This window comes from Anguilla anguilla, chromosome 11 (genome assembly GCF_013347855.1).
Source record: "Anguilla anguilla isolate fAngAng1 chromosome 11, fAngAng1.pri, whole genome shotgun sequence".
Taxonomy (NCBI): domain Eukaryota; kingdom Metazoa; phylum Chordata; class Actinopteri; order Anguilliformes; family Anguillidae; genus Anguilla; species Anguilla anguilla.
In genome coordinates this window covers 17,616,826-17,644,269 of record NC_049211.1, presented here as the reverse complement: position 1 = coordinate 17,644,269, position 27,444 = coordinate 17,616,826, and the positions used below count along the sequence as shown (strand labels likewise).

General features: G+C 44.8%; 1 protein-coding gene across 3 annotated transcripts in view; it reads left to right on the top strand.

Annotated features, from left to right (window-relative positions):
- The first annotated feature begins 209 nt into the window (after window positions 1-209).
- Window positions 210-27,444, top strand: part of tmcc1a (transmembrane and coiled-coil domain family 1a) — a 63,474-nt gene continuing 36,239 nt past the window's right edge. The window contains exons 1-5 of one of the 3 annotated variants that reach the window (XM_035381504.1): window positions 210-298; window positions 1,770-1,989; window positions 12,860-12,903; window positions 15,567-15,820; window positions 25,311-25,430. In XM_035381504.1, the coding sequence (XP_035237395.1) occupies window positions 15,605-15,820; window positions 25,311-25,430 (336 nt within the window). In that variant the 5' untranslated portion in view covers window positions 210-298; window positions 1,770-1,989; window positions 12,860-12,903; window positions 15,567-15,604. Of the gene's footprint in view, window positions 299-1,769; window positions 1,990-12,859; window positions 12,904-15,071; window positions 15,821-25,310; window positions 25,431-27,444 lie in introns of all 3 variants that reach the window. The other 2 variants (XM_035381502.1, XM_035381503.1) reach the window with 2 other exon arrangements.

Genomic DNA, 27,444 nt, shown 5'->3' with positions numbered 1-27,444 from the left:
GCCAGACACGACGTGAATCAAATCAATGTGAAATAGTTTAATATGTATTGCTGAACGCTCCATCGCTCAAAGACGCTTCGAGACATAATTTAGGAACTACATAAATAGCCCCTGTTATTACGCCGCGCTCCCCTTGCCACCAAACAAATGGTTTGTCCCTGTCGGTCCCTGCCAATGCACTCATAGTGCATGCACTACTAGGGTGACGTCTTGCGTGAAATACACGCTCTTACGTCACGGTGGGAGTACTCAATCAGGAGAAATGAACGTACATCAGCACAATCCTCTCAGCGCTCCCGTAAGTGTCAAATTCAAAAAAATCTTTCACGTTTAAATGATCGACTATTATTGAATTGGGCCAGTTATGTGATACCACTGTGTAGTTTATGTTCGAAAAAAGGAAACTACATATTATGAAAAGCGTTATGCCCGCATAACCTGTCTCATAAGTGTTGGTTTAGCTACATGTAGCTAGCTAGCTACAAATGACACTCCGACCATGGCTTGAGGCAGTGCCAATGTAGCTAGTCAACCTGTCTGTCTCAGGAGTGCTTGCTATTTATTAGGCCAATTATTGTGGTAAAACAAACTGTTACTGGTGTAACAATTAGCCACTTTGTCAGTTATATATCTATGAAAGCACGTCGTTCAAAGTGGGAACTTTTTCTTGAGCTGTCTAGATGTTCTGTTTATGTTGTGGCATCGGTTAGTTAGTTAGCTAGGTAGCTAACGCTCTCTGTCACGAATCGCCGCATTCGTTCCGATGCAACTGGCAGCCTGCTTCCATTGGGACTGTGTGGGGTTGCCGGTAGCGTGCTGTCATTTTTACTTTTGTGTAAAATAAACTCGGATAGCCGGAATTTGCTATCTAGATGACTGCTTAATTCGGTAGACTTAGCTACTCCCCATTATGACAGTGACTATCTTGTTTTTAGACATCACAGATTATCTTTCTGTGATAACATGTTTTTTGGATTGACGGTTATTTTCTTCCTAAACCGAAACGTTAGCATGCTAGGGCTAGCTAGCTAATCGACTGTGTCCATTGGAATTTTGATGCCATCGCTACCGTCCTGTGACTTGTTTAGCAGAGTTTTAACCAGATGTTATTGAACGTGAGGTGGTTAGCAAGTCGGCAAAATGCAACAACTGTCAAGAGTGTTTTAAATGAAAATGGAATCCGCTGATTTTTATTTTGACCGATTAACTAATACCGACTAACGTTAACAAATAATTCGAAGTCTTCCAGTAACGTTATATGATATGTAAAATAGCTAACACCTAGCTAGCTATTTAAAGTTAGCTAACTAACTAGCCAATCAGGTGTACTAACGTCCTTCTTAACACATGGATTAAAAAACGTGCATGGAAGCAAACTGTGTACACTGAACGATTGGCAGCTAGATCTAGCTAAACGATGTTGTTTGCTTATACCTTTAGCCTAGCACTGACAAATCACACTCCATTAACTAATTTAGCTAGACTAGCTAAATGACCAAATTACCAACCCGAAACAGCCGAAAAGTTAATGACTGGTAGTAGGATACTGTAACGATAATGTGATATTACGTTGGTATGTCTCCCAGAATAGCAAGGTATTGTAGCTAGCTAACATATCTTTGCACAACACCAGCAAGGTAAACGTTAGCAGTTATCTGGCTATCTAGGTAATGATGCTCTTATAGCCAAATAGACTAACGTTATGTGAAACAATTCTGCAACTACCTTTTAGGTTTTACTTAATATATTCTCTGCCCTTTGAATTGCAGAATGTTTTATTTCTTTAATTCCGGGGGGAAGAGTGGAAATACCGAAGTAATCGCTGAAATCGGACAACTGTTCTGGCGACAAGTTTTTTTGAGGATTATTGCTGAAATTTTATTCCATTTGCAAAATTGGAAGACTTGCTGTGGGATTAAATGCAGAATTTTTTTCTATTCCCTCTATACAAAGAAGAAAGGAAGTCGACTCTAATGGTTGGGATTGAAGGTATGTATCAAAGGCAGCTTCTGTGTTTTGAACTTGTACGCTGTTGTTGATTGGCCATGCTCCCATATTTTGGCCTTTATGCATCAAAATGACAGCGGCACTCAGGGGTGCCGAGTAAACAAGGCCGTTATGATTTCTAGGCGGATGACCCACTTCAGCGTAAGGATGCGCGAATGTAGTGCCCTGAAGCTGCAGCAAGAAATAGCCATTCATATTTCTCTCCGTGGGTCAGGCCACACTGATGACGCTGTTCCTACTGCTCTGGTCGTTGAACCATTGCTGCATTCTCTAATTGACTTGATATGAGCTCATATTAACGCAACAGTGCCTAGTGCTGTCCTATTTTGTACCAATAGTTAGATGATTATGGCTTTGCGAACCACTGTTACCGTGCCAGTAAGCATATATCTGCAGTGACATAATTATAGTCAATTAATCATTTGTACTTAATGCAATAGGCTGCTGAATTTAATTTGCATTGAAAGAAAATATGTTGCACACATTGACAGGGTGACACATATTACTAAGCTACAGATACTGAATTGCTGGTATATATATATCACCTTTGATGGGATTTGGTGCAAAGTTGTTGTCATTTTAGAATTGCTCATTCATTTAGACAAATGTGCCTTTACCATCTTTGAAAAGCATCTGATCAGTGCGAATAATGTTGATACCATTTAAAATAGTATCTGAGATGTCAGATATAAAATAGTCCATTATCCATCCTCCATTAGTCCATTATACTAGACTATTTAGTCCAGAAACCATAGTTCTTTATCAGTAATTTTTCTTTATTCAGAAATAGAAAAATAAATGTCATTGAGTAAATGCAGCATTAGCAAAATGCTTTGCTTTGTAAAAAAAAAAAAAAAAAAAAAAAATTGTGTTAAATTTACACTTACAAGATGCTATTTCTTGTAAAAAATTGTCACGGTTGTCAGCATAATCATTGTTTAAGAGGATTTCTGTTCTTAAAAATTCAAATAGAAATTCCTTAGCCTGCCACAGATACGGGTGTTATTTTATCCTATTGCTGCTTACGTGCAGGTAACTCAGCCTTTCTGGAATATTCATACTGCTGAAATTGTGTCTATTTCTAATATTGACCTTTTGAGCCGCAGGAGGTTACCGCACAAATTCTACCCTATTGGAAGACCAGGCTCCTATTTCTTGAGTATCATTTGCTCTTAGCTCTGTTTTACATGCTTTCAAGTGCAGCTTTCATGTCATGAAAAGCAGTCTTCATAAAGCTGCATATTGGCTTTCCTCCCAGATATTAGTACATGTTCAACAAATGCTTTTAAGTGTGATATGTTTTGTTCTTCGCTGGGAAATGTGCCGTCTCGGGCAGTGGTCCTGACTTGCCGATTCACTGTGGTAACTGTTGAGAACAAGCCAGAAGGTGTCTGGTTGTCTTTGAGTTTAATCCAGTGCATGGACATTATTCACATAAGTGATGAGAGAGGGTGTTTCTGATTGAGGCGCACTGATATTACATTGTAATGGGGTTGCTGGGTCTTTTGGACCTTACCTGCTGGCCTTATTGGGTGGCCTGGAAAGTCCCTCTGTTAATCTCTGAGGGTTGTCTAATTGTGTGCCTGGTTTTAAGGATTGTCATAATGTGGTCAGATTTTATTACTTTGTTTATGCGTGCGACCCACTGGGATTTAAACTTGCATTACATTCCCCATATTTGGTACTGGGTTAGCATAATCGCATGATTGATTGTACAACTGGTAGTTATTTGTGATGCTCATAAAGACAGTTGATATTCCTGATGCATGGGGAGGGAGGGAAGTAAACATGGATGGAGTGTAAAACAAAAAAAGTCTGAGCAACTGATTGTGCCAGTATTTGCCTTGCTCACTTCACACGGACAGATTCAGTGAATTCTGTAGTTTGCAGTTTGTCTGTACACACATAAAACAACAATAGATAGATATTTACAAAAAGATGTGAAAAATCAACTGTGGTCTTATTGTATGGGGACTGACAACTAGGAGGAGGAGTCAAGCTATAAGCAGTGGATCTTTATCATCCAAGATTTGACTGATGCATTTCTGAGTGCAGGCATTCCAGTAGAAAAGTAATAACGGCATTTATGTGCATTCTCAATAAGCATGTAATCAATGGAAAGGCGGTCTCCTCTGCAAAACTGCTTGGCCGGAAGTGCATGCCACAGGCTGCTGATAAATAAAATATAAAGAAACCTGTCAAGTCAGCAGACAGCATGTCTGGTCATGGACAAGTCAACAGGCGATTATGGCACAGACGTTTATATTTGGCACGATTGATTTGTTTTTATTATTTGTTTGTTGACAAGCTACTGGGAGTCGTTAAGAAGGTTTTTAAGCGAAGTAAAAAGTTGCCCTGCACAGCACTTCTAAAGAGTGCTATAATGGGGCATGGTTCAGATGGGGCATTCAGCTTTGATGTGTCTTGCCATTCCCAGTACCTTAAATTCTGTTTTGGGTGGACATTTGCCCAAATACCACTGTTCAAGCTTAACTCCGGGAGTTGTTGTGTGATGGGGTTTAGGGACACAGTTTGTATTAATCCTAAAACCTGGCAATGGCCTCATTGAAATGATCCACTGGTTTCAGAGTAAAGAAATGCATGAAACAAATAGCGTAATAAGATTGAAGATATTATTACTGAACATGAATACCAAAAATAGGCAATAGTAGATGCACACGATGGTCAGAACAGTAAATAATCAATGCGGGAAAACAATTAGAGAAGTGACAGAGCAACTGGCCACATATCACAACCCTGAAGCACTTCAAATCAAACCACGTTTCTCTAAGCCAGTGCCAACATTTCTAGGGGCTTTTAGGGCTTTTAGGGCTTTTGACGGCAAAGTCTGTGCCCTTGACTAGACAAAACTCCCTCTGGACTTGATTCCTGGATTTGATGGGAGCTTGTTCTTCAGGGCATGTCAATTACAAGTCATTTGCACAAGAAAACAGAACTGCAAAGACAATGGGGGGATTCAGGGATAGAGGTGAGAAAATTTTCCCAAATATAGCATAGGCAGCAAAAAGACAAAAAAAAAACAATAAAACATTCCGCTAACTTTGTCAATTAAAAAATATGTGTTTCTTCATTTATCTGATATATATCACTTGAAATATATCAACATATATTTGCATTACTTGAGTGCTTGTGATATTTATACTTACTTTCTATAACATTTTAACAGAAGACCAATATTATTGTATATTGATAAATTATCATCGCATTTTGGATATCAGGGTCCATGCTATGTGTTCTGGACTGTGTCTTCATCGCTGGATTTGCTCCAGCATCCTCACAAGCAGGGCTTTCACTGCTGAACGCTGAGCTGGGGAGAACTATGACTCTGAACTGTGGCCCAAAAAGCTGCCTGTGTTCTCACTCCTGCCCGCTGCCAGGGCAAGCCTGCAAGAAAAAATAGTTATGACTTTTAGGCTATGTTATTAGAGTAAGCTGTACTGGTAGAGAAAGCAGAATATGTACATATGTGTGTGTTTGTGGGTTGTGGGTTAGTGTGTGTTTGGTGTATTAGTGTTTATAGCTACAGTAATATATATCTAGTCTGTATTCCGTTAAATATAGGCTAGTTCATATAATACAATATGTCTAATTTTTATTTTTATTGAGATTAGATTAATGGGCTAGGTGTAATTGCCATTTATCTGTCCTTGGATTTATGTGCTCATAGCTTGATATAATGGTCAAAAAGCCGTTTGCCAGAAGATTCTCTGTAACCTTTTGCTTAGTACAGGCCATCCTCCCATTTGGCTCCCACTGCCAGTGTTTAAACTCTCTGATTGCTGAGCAAAGCGATTCTGCCTTTGGGGCTGAGCAGCTGTGTTTTCTGGTAAGCTGGCATTCACTTAGTTTTGTCAGAAACAGCAGAAACGCTCATTCACTGACTGTGAAAGTGGAAACTCTTTAATGCGGGTAGGTGGGCCAGGCAGTATTGACATTGGTCGTCTGCCATATTCTTAGAAATAGATATCTCTCTCTCTCAATTGATTGTCTGTGCTTGGCTAGGGGAACAGTTTCTCTGTTTTTGACCCTTGTTCCTGTTTGCTAGCAAAAGCTTTCATACTGACACACCATGAGTTTTATGTTTGTCCAGGACGATGTTCCACAGCCCTGAATCATAATTACGGTTCTGTGTGGTTCTAGTTCAAATGCTTGACAAGCTCAATGATGCACCTTCCTGTGCTGACAGGCTCTTTTGTCTTTGTTATTTTAGTTGGTTGTTTTGTTTATTGTTGTTGCCTCTAACCCATGAGGGAGAAGGGTGAAGGTGTTTTATTTATTTAATTTCGTACTTGTGTGTGCGTTCTCACTCTCCATGCCGTCACTGACAGTCCACTCCCGGAACTGCCGCATCTCCCACCCAGGGGTGTCACATTGGCGTGCAACATAAAAGGTGCCGAAACCTGGGAAGGAGCAGTCTCGGCGTAAGCTGAATTAGCCTTAGGCTGAATTCTGGTGAAGGAGGTGTGTAGCATTCGTTCTGGCAATGAACCAGATTGGTCTTGGCGACGTCAACTAGTCAGCCCAGGTGCTTAAAGGTGTGCTTCTCTCCACAGTTCGGGGCCGAGACTGAGAGCACACACAGAGAGAGCGTTTATTTTGGAGGTTTTGTGAGAGCACACACAGAGAGAGCGTGTATTTTGGAGGTTTTGTTTGTCTGCCCCCAAACGAAAGTAAACCCGCTGCTGAAAAGCTGCCACTCAGTTTTGCTTTATTTTTTCTTTGATATTTTAGTTTTTTAAAAATGTATTTATTGGTTTTGCCTGGAACCCGTGAGGGGTAAGGGTGAAGAAGTTTGATTTATTTTATTATATGTTAGTGTGGGTGCACCCTCTCTCTCCTTGCGGCAACCAACAGTACACATCGGGAACTCCCTCCCAGGGGTGTCACACCGGTGCATGACAGTACCATTAAATGTGTTTCTTTGAATTATGTTTGTCTGGAATTGTACTACAAAACCAACATTTGAGGCTGAATGAACACAAATATGCACAGTAAAAGAAGCAACACGTCACCAGTTAGTCAGACCGTACCCAGTGCACACACAATTACACAACCTTCTGGCGTAGTTACACTTATTGATAGGTGTCTGTTTACAGGATGACACAGTGAGGGATACAATGGGGGAGACAGAAACAGAAGCTGGAGACAATGTTAACAGTATTACTGTACTATGCCTAGATTAAACAACACAGGCCAGGTATTGGGAGGAAGATCAATGACTTGCTGGGGGCTGGTTATTGGTGTGGCAAGTGTTGGAGCAGTCCACACATAACAAGCTGGGCTCTGTCACACTGGATTGTGGGCAAGCACTGTGTCTAAAGGTCTTTATTCTAGCCCACCCCGTTCACGGTGCCGTATATTGAAGTATGTTCATCATAAAATATGGCTGTCATGTCTGCTTTGTTAAGGCAGGCATTGACCATTGATTGACCATTGACCCTGAAAGACAGCGTAGCTAAACTAAGTAAACCGTTAGAAAACAGAACGTTTTCAAAAGCTGTAAACGGAATATACGTCATGCAAGCTCCTATGACAGTTTATATTTAGGTTATTCACTCTGAGAGATGTATTAGTGCAGACCTGCTTGTGTCTGCAGTCTTCCCATGTGCACACCTGTACTCCTTTCTGGCATCAGCATGTGCTCTTTTAGTCCTTTCAGCTCACCTGTACACATCACCTACATTTCAGCTCTTTCCTGGGCACCTTCACGTCGTATGCTGATTGCTGAACTTAGGCTAAGCCTTGTCCATTTTAACTGCAGTAATTCTGCTCCTCTGTGTTTGGTCCTATACACCTCTCCATTCTATGAGATCCATGCACTCCTCTGCCCTATCCTGTGTACTTGCACAGCGAATGAAACTCCCACCGGTGCCACTACATGCATTTCCATCTCTATGAATACCACTTAGTACACTTTCTGAATTATGACTGAATAATTCTGAAAATTATGAATTACTCATTAGTTTATGGAATGCCCTATTGTGCCCGTTAAAAGAGCTTTAAAGTTTGTGGCACATGGTGTGGTTTGAGGACAGGAATCTGGACCCTTCTAACTCCAGACAGAATGCTTCTGATATACTGTTGAGCAAGGTACTTTACTTGATTTTTAAAGATTTTTTTAAAACTGGTGTTGGCTGCCCTTGGGATACTTGGGAGTTCAGCAGGACCCAGAGTGGCAAGGCCAGGCAGCACTGGCCCTCGTGGACTTTACTCATGTGATTCTGCTATAGATACAGTGAAACAAAAGCTTGCACCAAACAGCAGGCCTGGCATTTTTTGTTTGGCCAGCTGATGTGAATGTAATGTACATGGCCGCATTTGCCAGAAGGCCCATTGTTATCGTGTGGAGTCTGCATGGCACCTTTGATAGTGCTGCAGTGTTATTCAGTTTTGTGGCATTGTGCTGAATCATCACTGACCACATGTTTCTGGAACAAACCACTGTGGTGCTCAGACTGCTCATTTGTCTTATGGGATGTAGGTTAGTCAGTTCCAGAACTTGCTGTGCACTACCAATTCCTTGAATGTCGATGATCTGGAAACCTGTTCTGCGAAGTCATAGAACTGGTTGCAAAGGTGGAGACCAGCTGAATCATCACTGACTGCGTGTTTTTGGAACAAACCACTGTGGTGTTCAGGGTGCTCATTTGTCTTATGGGAAGTATGTTAGTCAGTTCCAGAACTTACTGTACACTACCCATCCCTTGAATGTGGGTAGTGTACAGCACTGGGGTTTTCAACACACTTGTTCTTGGTTATGATTATACACTTTGTTTTACGTCACTCTGGATAAGAGCGTCTGCCAAATGCCCTGTAATGTAATCGATGATCTGGAAACCTGTTCTGCAAAGTCGTAGAACTGGTTGCAAAGGTGAATACCAGCTTTGTGAAATCTGCCCAACGATAGGATAACCATAACTAACATTGCAAAAGTCCCTTCTATTAAAGCTCTTTTCCAAAGTCCTCCTCCCATCCCAATGTGAGCTTCACTAATATAAGACAGTCATATGACATCAGGCCCATTTTGATAGTATTTGTATGTGCAGTCATCCTCCATTCTCAGCTCAGAGGTAAGTGCTCATGACATCATGATGAGAGGGTTTAATCTGACGTGTCTGAAGAACTGCTGAGGACACCACAGCAGCAGACGGAACTTAGTTTGCTTATATGTGCCTGGTTGTACTTCAGTCTCACCAAGTAGGCCTACATGTACCTGCTAAGGGATTACAGATGAAAATTAGCTCTTGAGCTAACTCTGGCACTCTATCATTTGACGCAACTGCGGAAATGTTGATTACTGTGTGTTGTCGCTTTTAAATAATTAATAAATAAATAAATAAATAAATAAATAAATACATACATAAATAAATAAATGTTGATTTGCTTCCAAATCACTATAGTCATGCTCTTCATCATGATTGTGCATATCTGATTTTATCCATGTGTACAGTAGTTGTAAAACAGTTGTGTAATTTCAGAAACTAAATTAATTGTTTGACCCAATTTGTTTTGATATGGAACACCTGTCTTAAGTGTATCACTGGTTTGCACTCTTGGATAGCCATGTACTGACTGGCAAAAAGGCAACGGCAAGCTTCAGGTTATTTGGGTACTGAGAGGACCACAGCACTGTTTCAGTAAAAATGGCCTAAATGGTTTAGGGCCTACATGTGACAAGTCAACCAACTGATTAAAGGCTCATATGTAACATTTGGGGGGGTTGGGGTTGGGGGGGCGACGGACTTAATTCAAGTGAAATCAAGTTTACATAGATTGTTCACTAGGTGGGAAAATTTACTGTTTGGGCTGTTCATGTGGGTCATAAGATTTTCTTGAAGGAAATTAAGAATTATTCTTTGTAAATACAATTATTTACATGTTTACAAAGGTGAGAAATTCTTCTCATGCTCAATATTGGCTTATATCATGTCTGTATGATGTATGGACTTATGTCATACCTGTAATGCCCTTTAAAGACCTTTATGCACCTACCTGGCACAACTGGTTCAGCAAGCTGTTTCAACTGAGATTTATTAAAATTTTTATAAATGTAGAAACCAGTGCAGACAGGATTAACTTGCTTTTCATGAATCTTCTCTCTGCAGTCATGGGCATTAGATTTAAACGGTCTTGCAATGCATAATGAAGGCTTTAAATTAAAGTCAAGGCAGCTTGGTTAGCTGGCACATTGTTGGAATTGGTATAAATTAAGCTTCCCTGCAATAAGATGCAAACTAGTATAGACAGAAAGTAGAACATAGTGACAATGTAGCTCATATCTGCAACTTAACATCAACTTAATTGCTGCAAATTACTTTTTTTTTACTTTTTTAATTCTGTGAAATAATTCCTGTTGTTATGGGCCTGTTTCATTTTTCTTGTCACATGAGTTTGTACTGTAGGTTTGCTTTTGTGGCCTGCTAAGTCCACTCATGCAACACTGTAGTCTCACAGTGGCTGACCTCAGAGCCTTTCAGAATATTGTGTTGCCTTATCACACACAATTGCAAGTTATTGTCATTTTGGATATTCTCTTTCCTCATTCCTGTTCATACACTATACAACCAAAAGTATATGGACACCTTTTGGTCTGGGGCTATTTTTCATGGTTTGGGCTAGGCCCCTTAGTTCCAGTGAAGGCAAGTCTTAATGCTACAGCATACAATCCGATTCTAGATGATTCTGTGCTACCCCATCAGTTTAGAGAAGGCCCTTTGCTGTTTCAGCATGACAATGCCCCTGGTCACACAGCAAGGTCCAAATAGAAATGGTTTTATCAAGAATGGTGTAGAAGAACTTGTCTAGCCTGCACAGATCCCTGACCTCATCCCCATCCAACACCTTTGGGTTAATTTGGAAACCCAAATGCGAGCCAGGCCTTATTGCCCAATCAGTGCCTGACCTCACTAATGCTCTTCTGGCTGAATGGAAGAAAATCCCTGCAGCAATGCTCCAGCATTGACTATAAAGCCTTCCCAGAAAAGTGGAGATTGTTATAGCAGCAAAGGGTGGACAAACCCCTTATTATTGCCTATAATTTTGCGTGAGATGTTGGATGTCAGGTGTCCACATACTTTTGGCCATGTAGTGTCTATACTGATTTGGTTCATAACTCTTTACTACTACTAGCCAGACTTAAGTATCATTGCAGCCAATGAGTACCATTAACTTGCAGCATGTTACTAGTAATCCAAGCCCGGAAAACTTGGCTGTACAAAGAATCTGTGCATTCTGTTTCTAACTGTGTCTGACCCAAATAGGTCGCATGGCAGACTGTCTGGACAGATCATCTTTTCACCTATATTCAACCATGTCTAGACTGGGGAATCCATAATTTGCTCTATGGTTGTTATATGCTGGGTTTAATTACACTGAACCAACAGAAATTAGTTATTAATGCTGGGGTGTAAGTACTTGCATGGTATTTGTTTGTGTCAGACAAGATTCCTTGAGAACTGGGTGTGTACTGACTGCCTGATCTGTTACAGGATTAATGCTATGGGAAAAATGCTGGGGTGAATTATTGCAGGATGATTCAGTGCGTGACCGTGAGATGAGAAGGTTCTCAAATTCTATCAGGTGACATAAGCCATTATGAAGGATGATCACATGATCAAAACCACAGGAAATGACTCATCAGGCTCTGGGTGGCTAAATGTCTTGCGTCATTATGGAGGGAATGATTTCCTGAACCTGGACACTCTGCAAAATCACCCCGCCCTGCAACTGTTGTCTCTTTAATCTCGTTTAGAGAACTCCTGGTAGTCTCATCCGTGTGCAGTCTGGCTGCTAATTGGTTGGGCCATCTCATATGTTCATAATCGGAAGAGGTGATTGGGTCTTTTTTGTCACCCTTGGGTGGAGAGAGCAGTTGGCCTTTAAGGACTGGAGAGTGATTCCAGATAGACAAGTCTTGGTCTACTGGCAGTAATGGCAGCATGAACTCCATGAAACCCTCTTTGCAAAATGTTTGTAATATTTTACTTGTGAGAGGGATGTAAGCATGCAAGGAATGACTCCTTCCTTCTCTACTGTGCTGGGAATGCACAGGGTTCTTAATAGCTATTTGTGTTACCATTAGCTCAGAGGCGGGGATTAAAACTGCTCTTTATACTACCGCTAGGTCATCACACAGCGTTAAAGCAGCACGTCTGTTCTGTTTGTTGTAATGTGATGAGGGAGCGGTCACTGCCAATGAGTCATTTGTGGGGAAAGCGGGCTTCCGCAGTGGTGAGCAGTTTATCCGTACACTGACTTATACAGTGAAATGGTCACACTGAATGGCGAAGCAGCTTGCTCAGGCTGAACCATTAAGCTGGATCAATGACCCGCAGCTGTCTCCTTCACGGGCCTTTACTGAACGGCCGCCTGCAGGATTGATTTGTATTGGTGCCTGAGTAAATGGAAGGTTTGGTTTGGCAACATACAGAGTACGTGTGAAACATTCATTCTGCGCTGGCTTGTGTCGGCATCTTGTGTCAGCAGCATGGCTGTTCCACACCCCTGCTCACGATGTGGGGCCCGTTAGCGGTGATGTCACTGGACAGAATCTGTCGCCTAGCAGCCGCACAGCGGCTTATAGAAGGTAGTCCAATTCAGAGGTCTGGCTTTCATTATAAATCTCTACTGTTTTCCTGCTCTCAGTAACCTGTACTATTTTCGGTGTTTTTGGTACCCTAAATGCTACTATTTCCTGGCACATTTGTCCATGTTTATTTTCATATACTGAAGAAGGCTAGTGATTACCAGTCATACATATGTTGAAAGCTGTATGTCCTTAGCTGTTGAGTGTGCTGTGATTAATGTGATCTCATTTCCTGTTTGCCTGCAGGTGACCCTGGACACTGAGTCAGGCCGGACTGAGCAGGCCTTATGGTAGGTGTGGGTTTCAGCCCTCAGAAACCCTGTCTGTAAATGTGAAGGCACTTAAAGCATTCGGACCAGTGATTTTTCTAGAATTTGTTCTTTTCCTTCCAGTAATTTACCTGGCGAGTAACATAAGTGGGTGTTTCTCAGCCAGCCACAAAGGGCATTCATAAAGTTCAGCCATAGTGAGTCAACACAGCTCAAATGTTTGAAAAGAACGGGGGGGAAAAATCACTAAACATACCGACAATAAGTAGCACATTCGTAAGTCATATTGCAAAGGTGACATTCTAAAACCTGCATATTAGTGTGTGCATAGAGATATACAGAGATATGCACTGATTATCTCTCAGTACATTGTTCAGAATACATGTAAATGTCAGTCATTATATTGTAATGGTTGGTGTGCTCATAATTTAGAAAAAAAAACATCAAAAGGCTGCATAGTTGTGGAGCATGGTTGGCAGCATGGAGAGGGTTTGGTATCTATACAGTTCCCTGTAAGAAATCTATGACATTCATATCAGACCTCAGGAACTAACATCTTTTCCTTAGAAAAATGTTTATTTAATGACACAAGCATGCATTTTTTTCAATAATCAGTTGGTACAGAATATACAGATTTTTCCTCTTGAAAAAATATTTCCCAAAAGGTGATCATCATGGATAATCTCTGCGTTTGATTCAATTTTTCTGATGAACATGCTCAAATAAGACAGGCCTCTATTTTTAGAATGTAAAAATCCCCTCACAAGGTCATATCACTAAAATTATGGTGATGATGATTATTGCGATGGTAGTAGTCATCATAATGTCACATAAATTTAATGCTGCATAATGATGTTTTCTTAAAGAACAGAAGAAAATTTCAGTAATTTAATTCTTTAGCAGAAACACTTGAAAGATAATTTTGTGACCTCCTAACATCATAATGGATAATCCCACATTAGTGTAGCTATTGAGAATGACTGCAAAGAGCAAGTGCTATATAAACACACAAGGGAAAATAAGGCTACCTGATGGAACTGCTTGTTTAAAGGTAATGTGGGAAAGCATCCCGATTGGCCGGTGTGCTGTGTGTGTTAGTGCCCTTAAAATTCCGAAAGTGATTAGGGCACGCCCCTTTTGTATCTGTGCAAGTGCTTGCCCCAGCTTACCAACAACCTCTGTGTCCTCAGAATAGAGCGCTTATATGTAAGATGTTTCTCAATGCTTTGTGCTCTGTGATGTGATGATGTGAATGTTAATTTGGTTCCATTATATTAAGAAAAGGTCCAACCTCAGTGTTTTTGTTTACATTGAGTCAAAAAGATTGAATTGTTTTAAGTAAAAGTTAGGAGTTAGGATCTTTTCTGGATGTAGTTGGCTACACACACGTTTTTAATCAAAAGGGCTGAAATAACAATTGTTAGTGCAATTGATTTTTTGTGATGCTTTCCGTGATTGTGCCCTGAACAATAAACATTACATTATCGCGTAAAACGATTGTGATTTCAAAGGCCATTCATTGTACTTATGATCCTGCTACTCTTCAAGGGGTTCTTGTTTAATTGTTTAATTGGGTTCTTGTTTAATTGTTTAATTCCAAAATGATTTCTGATGTGATTTAAAGGTCTATAAAAGCCAGGCAACCATTATAAAATGGGAGGGAATTTTCAACAACATGGGCTATAAAGGGGAGGCAGACATTAGAGTTAACCAATGATTGGCTCTCTTGGACTTCACCTTCTCCTGTTTTTTTTTTCTTAAACAAAACCAAAGTATTTGTTCTAAGGCACATCAGAAATTGTTTTCTAGAGATCATTGTTTCTTTTGCATCTTCATGCCCGTCCTTGTTGCGTCATTTCTTTTAGAACATTTAATTCCAGCAGAAATTGTTTGTGCTAATTGTGTCTGTGCATTTGGTCATACAAGAAGGCATGGCGATTTTACACACGCAGAATTCTCTCCACAATTTGCAAAATGGAGTTAACAGAATTTACTCATTGTAAACCAAGTGACGCTGACAAGCTGTATTTTTTAAGATTGGCTTTGGAGCCGCCCCAAAAATGTGAATGGGTGCATCGTCATACCTTCATGTGTGACAGCTAAATCAAAATGATTTGTCCCCATTGCTGTTGTTGTCCCCCCTCATTTTTGCTGCATGTCATAATTCCTTTTATTTTCTCTTGTGGTAGACGAGCATGGCTATGAGCCAATCCGCTGATGCATGTACACTCACAAGCTCGAACTGAGTGCTGCTGCCGGGCTTTGACCCGCTCCTCAAAAGGTGTAGCTAGAACACCCCCACCCCTACTCCCCACCCCCACGGCCTCTCTATGGGACTACAGCCTGAGGCGTACTGTGTTGCCCCCTGATGGATCTCAGTGGTAGTGAACAAAATGATGAGGAGCTGGACCCAGGAGGCCAAGAGGTGCCAGAGCCAGAGAGCAGCCTGTCCAAAATCACCCACAATGCCTTGGAGAATATAGGTGTGCTGGGGCAGGGCCTGAAGCAGCTCTTCATTCACCAGCGAAGACGCGCCTCCGTGTCGCCGCACGACGCAGGCTCCTCCCCCTCTGCCTCCTCCGCAGGCAGTCCCGCCCCCGAGCCCCTGGAGGCGGCGCCGGAGGCAGGGGACGGCCCCCCGGCCCTCCCTGACACTGACGCCCCCGCTTCCGCCCACCCCACAGCTCTGAACCGCGTGCTGCTGCAGATCCGAGGCGCCCCCATGATGAAGCGAGGGACCAGCCTGCAGAGCCGCCGCAGCAAGGCTGCCGGGGACCCCCCCAAGGGCAGCCCCCAGATCCACCGCCGCAGCACCCAGGAGGCCCTCATTCAGGTGGGCCGCCCCCGCTCCTCCTCCACCACGGACACCCCCACCAGCCCCGCCCTGGCCGATGTGCTGCTGGCCTCCGGATGCCCCTCCGCCGAGGAGCCCGAGAGGGTGAGTACCCGCGCCTGGGCCGCAGAGGGGGAGGGGCTAATGGAGGAATGTGGAGACCCTGCCAGGTTATAAAACAAGCAGCCCCGCCCAAACACGACTAGTCAGATGTCACATCTTTACCCTGTCATTCTGCAGCTGTATCAGCCAGCAGCAGTGCTAATCATCTCCATACGGCTGGATAGTGAAGCAGCCAGTTCCCACGCACAGGTCTGAAGCACAGTGGCTCTGTGCAGGGGCTGCTCGTTGTGAACCTGGCAGTGGTTTTGGTGTGTGGCCCCGGTGAGGTCAGTGATCGTTGGGTCCTCTGAGCGCACGTGACCCTCACTGACGCGCTGCCGCGGGACACGCTCACGCCCACACCCGTGTGTGCTTCTCTGAGGTGGCGCCCCGTGATTGGGGCAGGGTGGGTGGGCTGTATCTCTGCTCTTTACTGGCTCATTCTGGCCGCGGTGGTGCAGCAGTGCATCTGCAGCTTTGCACTGCCAGTGGAACACAGGAGCTTTATGCAGCCCTTCTGAAGCATGTCCTTCTTTTTAGCTGTGAGAAAGGGTACCTGCCGCAAAGGGAAACTAACTGACCTTCAGCTCTTCATCGCTTTCTGTTGTTGTCATCACTGAATTATAATGAATGGCACAGAGCCAGCTGCTTGGTAATGGCTGTTTCGGGTTTAAAGTCAGGCACGTTGACTCCATTAATTTGATGGTTTGTAGTGTCAGAATTGGGGTCACTCTTGCGGTGGAGAGACAAGACCTTGCCACTTTCATCCGTGTTTTGGGCACGCTTCCTGCCCGTGTGCGGGAACTCAGGAGATGAGCGAGGGCTCCCTGTCGGTACGCTTGGTAAGGGGAGATGGCGCACCTGGAAACACAGCTGGGCCTGTTACCTGCTCTCATGAATGCAGTAACGCATTCATGCAACCATGTGGTGCCTTTCTCTTAGTCTTTTTCTCTTTAATTATACCTGCTGTGATAGTAAACATCCAAACTTCAGAGGCAATGTGAAATGCTTCCGGGGGAAAAACATTTCACCACTGTTACCTGTTGGGTGTTGATAAGACAGCCAATCGGATAGCAGCATCTTCAAGCAAATTTTAAGTAGGTGTGTATTTTGTCATCTGTCTTACTCCCAACCTTCATGTGATTAAATCATGTCTGATAGTGATAAGCAGTACTAAGTATGTGGGATGGCTTGTGTGAGTATGACCTCGCTATGAGTGAGTATGACCCGAGTATGAGTGAGAAACGCCTGTCTTTACCTTTTCTTCTGTTACTGTGCCAGGTATTGGAGCACCTTCTGTCGCTAGTCGCAGTTCAGCAACACCTACCCCTGCCGTCCCCTCCCCACCCACCTGAAAGCTGGCAGATTGTGTGCCTGCCTGCAGGTGGATTAAACCTGACCTGGACTGCAGGTCTCATGATGGCACCTGCTGGCCAAAGAGGCCACACTGGCACAGGAGCTTTTCCACAGTGTGCTGCAGCGCACTGATGCTGTCTTTGTGCAGCTGTGCTCCCAGTGACCAGTGATGGACACATTTATCCCAGTGACCAGTGATGGACACATTTATCCCAGTGACCAGTGATGGACACATTTATCCCAGTGACCAGTGATGGACACATTTATCCCAGTGACCAGTGATGGACACATTTATCCCAGTGACCAGTGATGGACACATTTATCAGTGACCAGTGATGGACACATTTATCCCAGTGACCAGTGATGGACACATTTATCAGTGACCAGTGATGGACACATTTATCCCAGTGACCAGTGATGGACACATTTATCAGTGACCAGTGATGGACACATTTATCAGTGACCAGTGATGGACACATTTATCCCAGTGACCAGTGATGGACACATTTATCCCAGTGACCAGTGATGGACACATTTATCAGTGACTGGCACATAGCTGCTGTGTTAATGCAGCAGTGATCCTTGCTCTATTGCGGCTGACACACCATTGCTGTTCTCATGTGGAGATGACCCCTCCGTCCTTCTCCTTCAGCTGATCTACATCTGCTGGCAGCTGAAAGTAGGCCAGCAAGTTACCCACCCCCTTCACCCTGGCAACCATCTGACCTCATGCATTTATACAGTCAGGCTGAAGTCAGTAACGGGAAGAAATTGGCATTTTAAAATAAATGAATAAATAAAACTTACTTTTATAACATCTGAACAGGTAAAAAACTATACACACAATTTCAATGCATTGAATAGCTTTAGAATGGATACATAGGCCTGCTGTAGGCTTATGTGTAAATCACCCTGGCACAGTTGGCTTGGGCCTCTGTGTATCTGCGTTGTGTTATACCTGTTTGAAAGTTGAGTGGTCGCATTCACCCCATCAGCACAAATGATGTCATTCCCTATATTCGAGGCAGTGTCTCAGCTGTGCCAGTGCAGTGGTGTCCTCGTCCATGACGGATGCACAGAAAGCCTTCCTGTTCCCTTTCAGGCTTTTTAAACTGGCCATAAATTGATTAATCTGAGAGGAGAGGCGTGGTCGATCCTCGGCCTGGGAAATCATGGCTTGCTGTGTGGTCCTGGTTCCTCGCATGAGCGAGCGAGCGAGCACATGGACACCCACGCTGGCTCGCTCGCCCACGCGCTCAGGGTACCGTACATAAGTCCAGTTTATGCACAAATGCATCGGAACACATTGTCATCTCAACCCCCACTCCATATTAATGTGATTATCATGAACGGCTGAGTTGATGTAAGAGTAATTTTAGTTGACCTTCTGATCCGAGCTGGAATGGAAAGAACCTCACTGCGGTCGAAGCGCAACAGAAAAAGGTGCGGTGGTGGAAATAAGTCTGTTGTGTCTGCTGCAGTGAAGCGGCAGCACAAACATGGCTTCTCGTGGATAATCCCAGTGTGTGGGCCGAGGCTGTTATGTCACAGTTCACTGGGCCCTAATACCTTGTTGTAAAAGCTGATGTGTTGTTTCAGCCTGAGCTCGCTCCATTAAATCCATGAAAGTGGCTTTGCAAACTTCAGCTCACTCTGATGAGACAGGATCTGTTTGCTGTCAGAGGTCAAGGAACTGGATATCCAATCAGCTCTCCCAGCCAAGGCGCTGGGGGGGGGGAGCAGCGTGCCTGAGTGTGATGCTGGGCTGCGGGCCCATGCCCCCTCCCTCCAGGCTGTGTGCTCCCATCATTGAACCCCAGCTCAGGTATACTTCTTCCCGCATGTCTGTGCAGTGTTATTAGTATTGGACTGAGCCACAGTCCATGAAAATAACCCCTTATGCCTTTGCTTATTGAGGCCAGAGAATGGTGCGCAACACAAAGTGGTGAGCTGCTGAGTCGCATGTGACAGTGGTCTCGCATCCCCTGGAGAGGTGGCCTGGCCTGCTGAGTGCATTGTGCACCGTGAAGCCCGGTCTCTGGAGTCCTGCCTGCAGTGTAGATCAACACAGCTCAGCTCTGCTCAGCTCAGCTTGGTGCAGGTCAGCTCAGCTCTGTTCAGATTGGTGCAGTTCAGCTCAGCTCAGCTTGGTGCAGTTCAGCTCAGCTCTGCTCAGATTGGTGCAGTTCAGCTCTGCTCAGATTGGTGCAGATCAGCTCAGCTCAGCTCAGCTTGGTGCAGTTCAGCTCTGCTCAGATTGGTGCAGTTCAGCTCTGCTCAGCTTGGTGCAGCTCAGCTCTGCTCAGCTTGGTGCAGCTCAGCTCAGCTCAGCTTGGTGCAGCTCAGCTCAGCTTGGTGCAGTTCAGCTCAGCTCAGATTGGTGCTGCTCAGCTCTGCTCAGCTTGGTGCAGCTCAGCTCAGCTCAGCTTGGTGCAGCTCAGCTCAGCTTGGTGCAGCTCAGCTCAGCTCAGATTGGTGCTGCTCAGCTCAGCTCAGCTTGGTGCAGCTCAGCTTAGCTCAGCTCAGCTCAGCTTGGTGCAGCTCAGCTCAGCTCAGATTGGTGCAGTTCAGCTCAGCTCAGCTCAGCTCAGCTTGGTGCAGTTCAGCTCAGCTCAGCTTGGTGCAGCTCAGCTCAGCTCAGCTCAGCTTGGTGCAGCTCAGCTCAGCTCAGCTTGGTGCAGCTCAGCTCAGCTCAGCTCAGCTTGGTGCAGCTCAGCTCAGCTCAGCTCAGCTTGGTGTAGCTCAGCTCTGCTCAGCTTGGTGCAGCTCAGCTCAGCTCAGCTCAGCTTGGTGCAGCTCAGCTCAGTGCAGGCCGCGCTGGCTCCTCCAGGCTCGGCTCTGGGAGCCAGGGAGCAGGCCGTGCCAGGCGCTGCCGTCTCCCTCTGCCCACGCGCTCTCTGTGCCATTCAGCCGCCGCACACCCGGAACCTGGAGGAGTGCCCCAGAGAAGAGCTCCTTTGTTTCCCGCGGACCGTGAGCTGCCGGGGGGGGAGGGGGGTTCTGCCCTGTGTAGGTTTCTCCTGGGGCTCAGGCCCTTTGTCAGGCCTGCCCATTGTTTGTGGCATTGTGCACCCATGGGGCTGAATGACAGCATGGGTGGGAACACGGGCAGCCTGGCAGGCCATGGGCATCTTTCACTTAGTTTTATTGGCAGAGGGAGACGGACTGAAAAAATTCAATATCTCTATGCACTTGCAGGGATAAAGCTTTCATATTTTGTGGCTAGTTTGCTTTTCTGTAGACGTATATGCAACAGTGCATTGAAATATTCTGCCACGATTTTATACTGTTCAATTTTGTTTAGTTGGCTTCAAAAGACGAACCTGCCTTTTTAGCACACACGTTAAATGTTGAGTGTTGTTTTCACGGTCAGATGGAGGCATTACAGTCTCCTTGATGCAAGGGGGGAAGTCAAAGGGTAAATCTTCATACCCAACCGTGCCCTATGAAGGGCCTCATGTTTCAGATGGGCCCCAGAGTAAGGTGAAAAGGTCCCGTTTGGAAAAGCAGAGTCTCCCAGCTGGACCCTTAGCTGTAATGTGAACCGGGCCATCTGAACGCTGAGGAGCGTTGCATGCACGACATGATTATATTTTTAGACTCATGTTGGCTACATTCAAAGGGCGGAGACGTGGAGATACTGCGGTCCAGAAGGCAGTGTGACAATGGTGTGATCCACGGATTGGCACATGGTTTACCTGTGTGAGCGTCTGTCTCTGGTGTGAGATGTTTGTGCTCTGGAGAACCGCTGTGTGTGCACTGGTGTATGTGTGTGATTATTCTCCAAAAATAATTCCTTAAAGTTATTGATAGTTCATATATACATCTGATGAGGTTGACTCCAGCAGACAGCAGGTGTCTGACCAGCCAGAGGAATAGACATTGGCGCCATTACATGTTTAATGTGCGCAGTTCAGTTATAAACTGAGAATTATCTGTTTAGATTGCCGTTCATCAATATCGACATGCTTGGATTTTAACATCCCTAGTTATAGGTGTTGTATGTTTGAAGTAGTAAATCTTATAATTTCTCATTGTGTTAAGCAAATACATTTCTAACTGTTCACATTGCTATATTGCATGCAGTGGACAAACCTCTGTTTTAGCGATACGTATAGATTGCTATACTGACACATTTTTACAAGCTGTGGGAGGTTATGAACATGTGTTGCTAGGTGTAATATGGCCTGCAATATGATATGTAGTCTTATATAATGTGTATGTGGGCTGTGACCCCTCTGCTCCCCTCTATGACGGTAGTGCAGTAATAACATTAGCAACCAATAAATGTATTTCTAATATGCATACCCATTCTACAGAAACGCACAATAATTAGCCTGAAGTGTGTTGCTTTTTCCCCATTACGTTACGTAACACATAGCACAGAAAAGCGAGCATGGAGAGCATATATAATTTCAGTTTCAGGGTAGCAAGTGGCATTCCCATGATTCACTTGGCTAGCTAGTACATTTATAGAAGAGGACATTTACCATGATGCTGTTGCAGCAACGCATCGTGTCTTGTGACTTCATAACATTTAATCTCATTTTGTCCCATGGTTTGAAAGTGGGGTAATGTTTCATATTTTAGCCAAATCACACCATGTTCTGTATCAGGTCACAGTAACACAACACAACGCAAGACGAGAACAGGCCGTTCAGCCCAACACTGCTCGTCTATCCCTACCACTAAGCTGCACTTGGTAGTGCACACCGTCATAGCAACTTGCAGCAAATGAAGTCACATAATCGCATCACTTCCTAGTATCTCAGGAGTTTGCATGCTTTCACAGGTCGTGTTATGCGCATCCAGCTGATGCACTTCTCCCAGCCAGAGCACCTGTGCCTCTGCGCTCTTGAAGGCTGCTGAATGTGGCTTTCACAGTTCTGACATTCTGGCCTCACAGTGGAACTCGCTGTTGTATTTTATCTTATCAATGTCTTAATGAGCTCGTGGTTGAAATTTCTGTCTGAATCATTTTAATTGTATGCATTGTGAGAACTTCAGTTCCTCTTGTTGAAGCTGAATTCCTTCACAGTTGCATTATACAGTGAACACTGATGCTCACCAGTGATGTGATGATTAATTGGCTCTGCCCAGTGAATCAGGCTTGATTCCAGATACTGAACAGGATTTGACATGACTTCTCTGTGATTAATGAGACCGGTTAAAAACCTACTGTAGTCTCCCACGCACTAGTCATTCAGGACCAGGGCTGAGACACACTGGCCTACGTGGAGCTGTTCTGCTGCAGCTTTCAGGAAACTTTATCTCTCAGACACTCTTATCCAGAGCGACTTGCACAGCTTAGCCATGGTCTTAAGCGTGATTCATTTCGGTGTTTGATTTAGCCTACGTATTCCAGTGTGTAAACCTCTTTAAAACCTCTGTCACTGCTACGGGGGGAATGTGTGCGTGTGAGCAGGCCATTTGACATGTTCTACTGCGGCCCTCTGTGGGAGCGGAAACTGTGGTGCAGTTGCAAATGGCTCCCGTGTGGGTGCTTACATGAAGTGTACGTGAACCGGCCATTTTATTACCCCGGCTTTACTGCAGACACGGAACGGGCGCGCACAGAGGCGCTTTAGAGGTTCTTTAACGCTGAGTGCAGCGTTTAGGTGTTTGTCTGTCTTAGGGAGGTGGTGAAGGCGTGAAGCTGTGAAGCCTGGCCTTCTCTTCCTGGTGCCGGCTGGCCTCCAGCTGTGAGCTCTGTGCTGCTGCTGTCTGTCCAGCCTGGTCTGATTGAGCCCAGGTCCTGCCATATTCATTGCAGTGTGACCTGGAAACGCCCAGTTTCCTCATATAAAAGCAGCCGGTACTGCTCACCTTCTTCTGGCCTTCTTTGTTTGTGTCCAGCCCTCTAGCACAGATGCTCCCTTCACAACAGGCTCCTTATTGGTTTACTGAATTATTGATTTGGTAGTGGGTCCGTATATTGTGTGGATTGTACTGAGTTGTGTTTTTCTCTGTGTGTTGAGTGATAAGCTGGGCTGAGGCTCGATTTATCACAGGTCCTGCCATGCGCTCAAATATGTTCCTGTGGGTCACTGTCTGTTCCTGTCTGACTCCCTCTTTGTGTCTGCTCTGAATCTCTCTGTTTTGCTCTCTCTCTCTCTCTCTCTCCCCCCTCTGTTTCTCTCTCTTTATCTCTCTTCCTCTCGGTTTCCTCTGACTCTGTATCGGTCTGCCCTTGTTCTCTTTCCCTGTTCGTCTCTGGGTTTTTCTGCCTGCTTTGGGTCAGGATTCTGCTGCTCGTGCGCTCTGCTCTTCTGTCCAGGCCTCGTGTGATTGGAGGGCTCGGGGAGCAACGCCTCAGGGAATACTGTGGCGTTAGGCTGTGGTCTGGTTCATGTTGCAGCCGCTGGGTAATTTGCTGTACTATCCTGATGCCTGACCAGTGCCTGTTCACATGTCCCTGCGTGGAACCTGGCTTCTCATCCCACTGTTGCTCCACAGGAAACTCGGGCCTTAAAGCCAGGGCACAGCTGTTCCTCTGCAGCCGCGTTTCACAGGCGTGGACGCGCTGGCCAGACCAGCCGAGGGGCACCTTGCTGCTGTGTCAGGGCCTTCCTGTATGGAAGCGCACTACGAGTGTGGAAGTGTTTGAGAGGGCAGGAGAATGAATGCGCTTCTCTTCCCTGCATTGGTGTGTGAGGTTCCTCTTTGTTTGCGGGAGAGGGAGAGAATGCATGTACGTGAGTTAAAGAATGCGCCGTCTGTGAGCGCACACGCGCGGGGTGGACAATGCGTTTGTGTGCGAGACAGAGGGCGTGTGTTTGTTCGAGGAGAGAATGTGGCGTTTGTGAATGACCTAATCTGCCTGTATGTTTGTGTGAGGAGGGAGCGCGCGTGTGTGCGTGTGAGAGAGATGTGCGTTCGGAATATGTGCACACTTGTGCGCAGAGGGATTGTTCGCTGCTGGAGTGAGAAGTGATTTGTGTGGAGAGCTGGTTTTGCACTGTAAGCCCTTTCTAAATTTGCCTGCGTCTCCTAGTGCATGCTCTTTGGGTGCACTGTAGGTCAATACAGTAAATCAGTGCCCTGCACTCTGCCAGTATAAACATGTAGGTGAAGACGGTTCAATAAATGTTAACATTCCGGGCCCTGTCTTCAGCTTTGGGTCTGAGAACGCTTTCCTGCTCTGTTTTACGCTCTTCTTTTGTACACGCCATGAGCGGAACAGTTGGTGCGTGCACACTGCTGGGTCGATAAGATGATTCACAGGGTAGGTGCGTGGTGCTGTCTGTAGAGAGGCTGACTCCCAAGCCATATGCCACCCCCCCCCTCCCCCTCCCCCCCCCCCACAGCTGGGGGTTCCATTACCAGCCCTGGCACTCTGTGCTCTTATCTCTTCTCTGTTATTCTCTGCTTTTCCTAACTGAATAAAGTCAAAACGGAAAAGGAGTGTGCACTGTCTGCTTTCTTTTAGGAAAAGAATAAAGGGAAAAGATATTTCTTTATATTAGCACTAGAAAACTTCTCTGTAGAAAGTACTAGGCATGCCATGAGGAGATACGCAAGTTTGTTTTTCATGAAACAATAATAATCCCCATTTCAAAACTGTTGTGAATTGCTGTGCTTGCGCAGGGATTGGACAGGCTTTTGAATGATGTCATTGTTCAGTACAGCCCGGGTCTGTTGGCCAGGCTGTAGTTTTCCTGAGGTAAATGTAACAGCTGCTTCCTGCTGTTCATAGACACCTTTACCGAGGCGCTTGTGTTGCGGGAGGCTGTTCATGGTGACGTGCGCTGTGTAAAGGTGCGCTTAGCGTGTCTTTGGTCGTATCATATGGCGATGGCTCCGCCCTTTCCTGCATCTTGGTTCATATAACAGTCACTGGAGACGCTGGAGCCATACCAAGCATGTGCTGTTCTGCACGTTTCCTGGGGGGGGACTCACCCATGCAAGCTAATGGGATCTGTGTGCGCTTTTTGGAGGAATCTAATGTGAATGCGAGCTGTGGTGTGGAGCGGGACGCGGTGGTGGTGGCGGGACGCGCAGAGGGGTGCCGAGGCCGTGGCACACTGGGCTGGGGTGCGCTCGCTTACGGGGCGGATTTGGTGGAGGTGTGTGTTGGTTCCGGGGGCCGGTTTTGGTGGTGGTACTGACAGTGTGCTCCCGTTGTTTTCTGTGAAAGGACTTTTCCCAGGGCAGGCGAGTATCCACTCAGAGCGACAGCATCCTCTTTTCCTGGCTGTCTGCAGGACACAGGCGCTCTCTCCCAACCGGAGGAGGGGCCCCCTTCTGCCCCTCTGGGGTGAGTGTGTGTGTGTTCGCGCGCGCACGTGCGTGTGTGTGTGTCTGTGTCTGTCTCAGTTTATGTGTGCATGTGTGTGTATTAGGGATAAAATATCGGTACATAAAATACTGATCGGCAGGTTGCTATATCGAGAAACCACAGAGGCGAGGTAACACCGCTGCCACCTACACACCCCACCTCCTCCACCCTCTGCTTGACGGGTTTCGGTAGATACAATGCCATGAACTAGGCTATAAATCTTCTTTCTGTAATGGGAAGTGGGCCTAATTAAAGTTTTTGAATTCAAGTATTTTGAATTTAGTGTTTTCTTTTCCTACTCCAATGATATTTATTGAGAAAATGTGTGGGTCGAATATGATGGAAATGTTGTGTGTGTTCTTTACTGTGCTTGAGTAAGTTTGGCCTGAATCAGCAAAAACAAAACAAACAGAGCACTTGTGGGTGAGTGAAGAACTTGTGGGAATGTATTTTAAATAAAACTATTGCATTGCATGAGATTCTTCTTCTTCTTTTTCTTTTCTACTTCCTGTTCTTCAGCAAGTTCATAAACTGTTCTGTAGCCAATATTTTCTTTTTTAATTTGCTGATATATATCAATAAACATTGGAAATTGTTCCAAATTATTGATGCCATACCTAATGTATGGATATATATCTGTGTATGTGTGTGTCTGTCTGTATGTAGGTCTGTGTCCATGTGTGTGTGTGTGTGTGTGTGTGTGTGTGTGTGTGTGAGAATGTTTGTGGCATCTTGCCCTCTTTCTCTTTGTTATATTCTCTTTAGGAATGCCGATTGCCGCTAAGTTCAGTCTTTAAAAAATTAAATACTGGGTGAATGCTCATTCCAGCTTGAATCTCTTTTTTCTTGTAATGGAATATAAACCATAAATATCAGCATCTCTGTAAGAAGTTGGCCTGTCTGCGAATGCACTGGCAAGCAGTCTGTTTCAGACTGTTCTTGTGATGTTCTGAAGCTGCCTGATTACTTTTTCAGTAAGTGTTACTTCCTATTGGCCACTAGAGGGCGGAGTTAGACCTGCAATATTATGTGAACCACAGAAGAATTCTGTCCCTTATTGTTTCATTGACATCACCTAAAACACATGGGAAAGAGCAAATTGGGAATAATGGGAGAATAACATGAATACAAAAGCAACCCTTCTAAAGAAGCATTTCTTGTGTTGTTTGCTTGAAATAAATCAGGTAGGTTTTTACATTCATGGGGTGGTTCATGGACCTAAAATACAAAAAGTTTGTTGTTTGTTGTAAGTGGATTGAAATACCTACAACCTGTTAACCTACATAAGGCACTCCGCACTGCTGTTTGTACTGTATTGCATGGTGTAGAATTGGGTTTCTCTTTGGCTGATTCAGTCGTGTGCATGTTTTCTTTCCTGTGTGTACTCAAGTGCAGAACCGCGGTACAGCTTTGGTACATTAGCTGAGTTTTTCTGTTTGTCTCAAAAGAGCCAACTTACAGCCTTTGACAGTGCACCAGAAAAGGGCAGAAAGTTGGTCCCCTATTGGCTGCAGTCGTGGTTTTCATGTGCACCTGGCATATTTCTGTTTTGTCCTAGTATCTGCTAGCTTTACACTCGTTAGAAATGAAAGGCCAGGACGGATTTAGAAGATTGTGCGTCACTATGCAGGGGGATTGGCACCTCCGCTGCTGTTAGGAGTTATTAAAAGCAGCGTTGTGGAGTGACTCACTGTGTTACTCTGTGGTTTCACAGTCCATCTCTTTCAAGGGGAATAACACACTCTTACTAGCCCTCAGCTCATGTATCGAGGGTCTCGCGCTCCTCCTCTGTATTCAGTTCTTAAGCAACTGCACAGATTAAAAAAAAAAAAATCAGCAGTTCTGCATAAATCAGTGGTTCGAAACTCCATGCTTTATCCATTCTCTGGAATCCGATATTGATGAGTACTGCACACTGATTGTTACCCTGGTGTCGCTGTAGCACTCTGTGTGTTTGTATTGATCTTTGCTCTTAGATCTTTGGTCTAGAGCC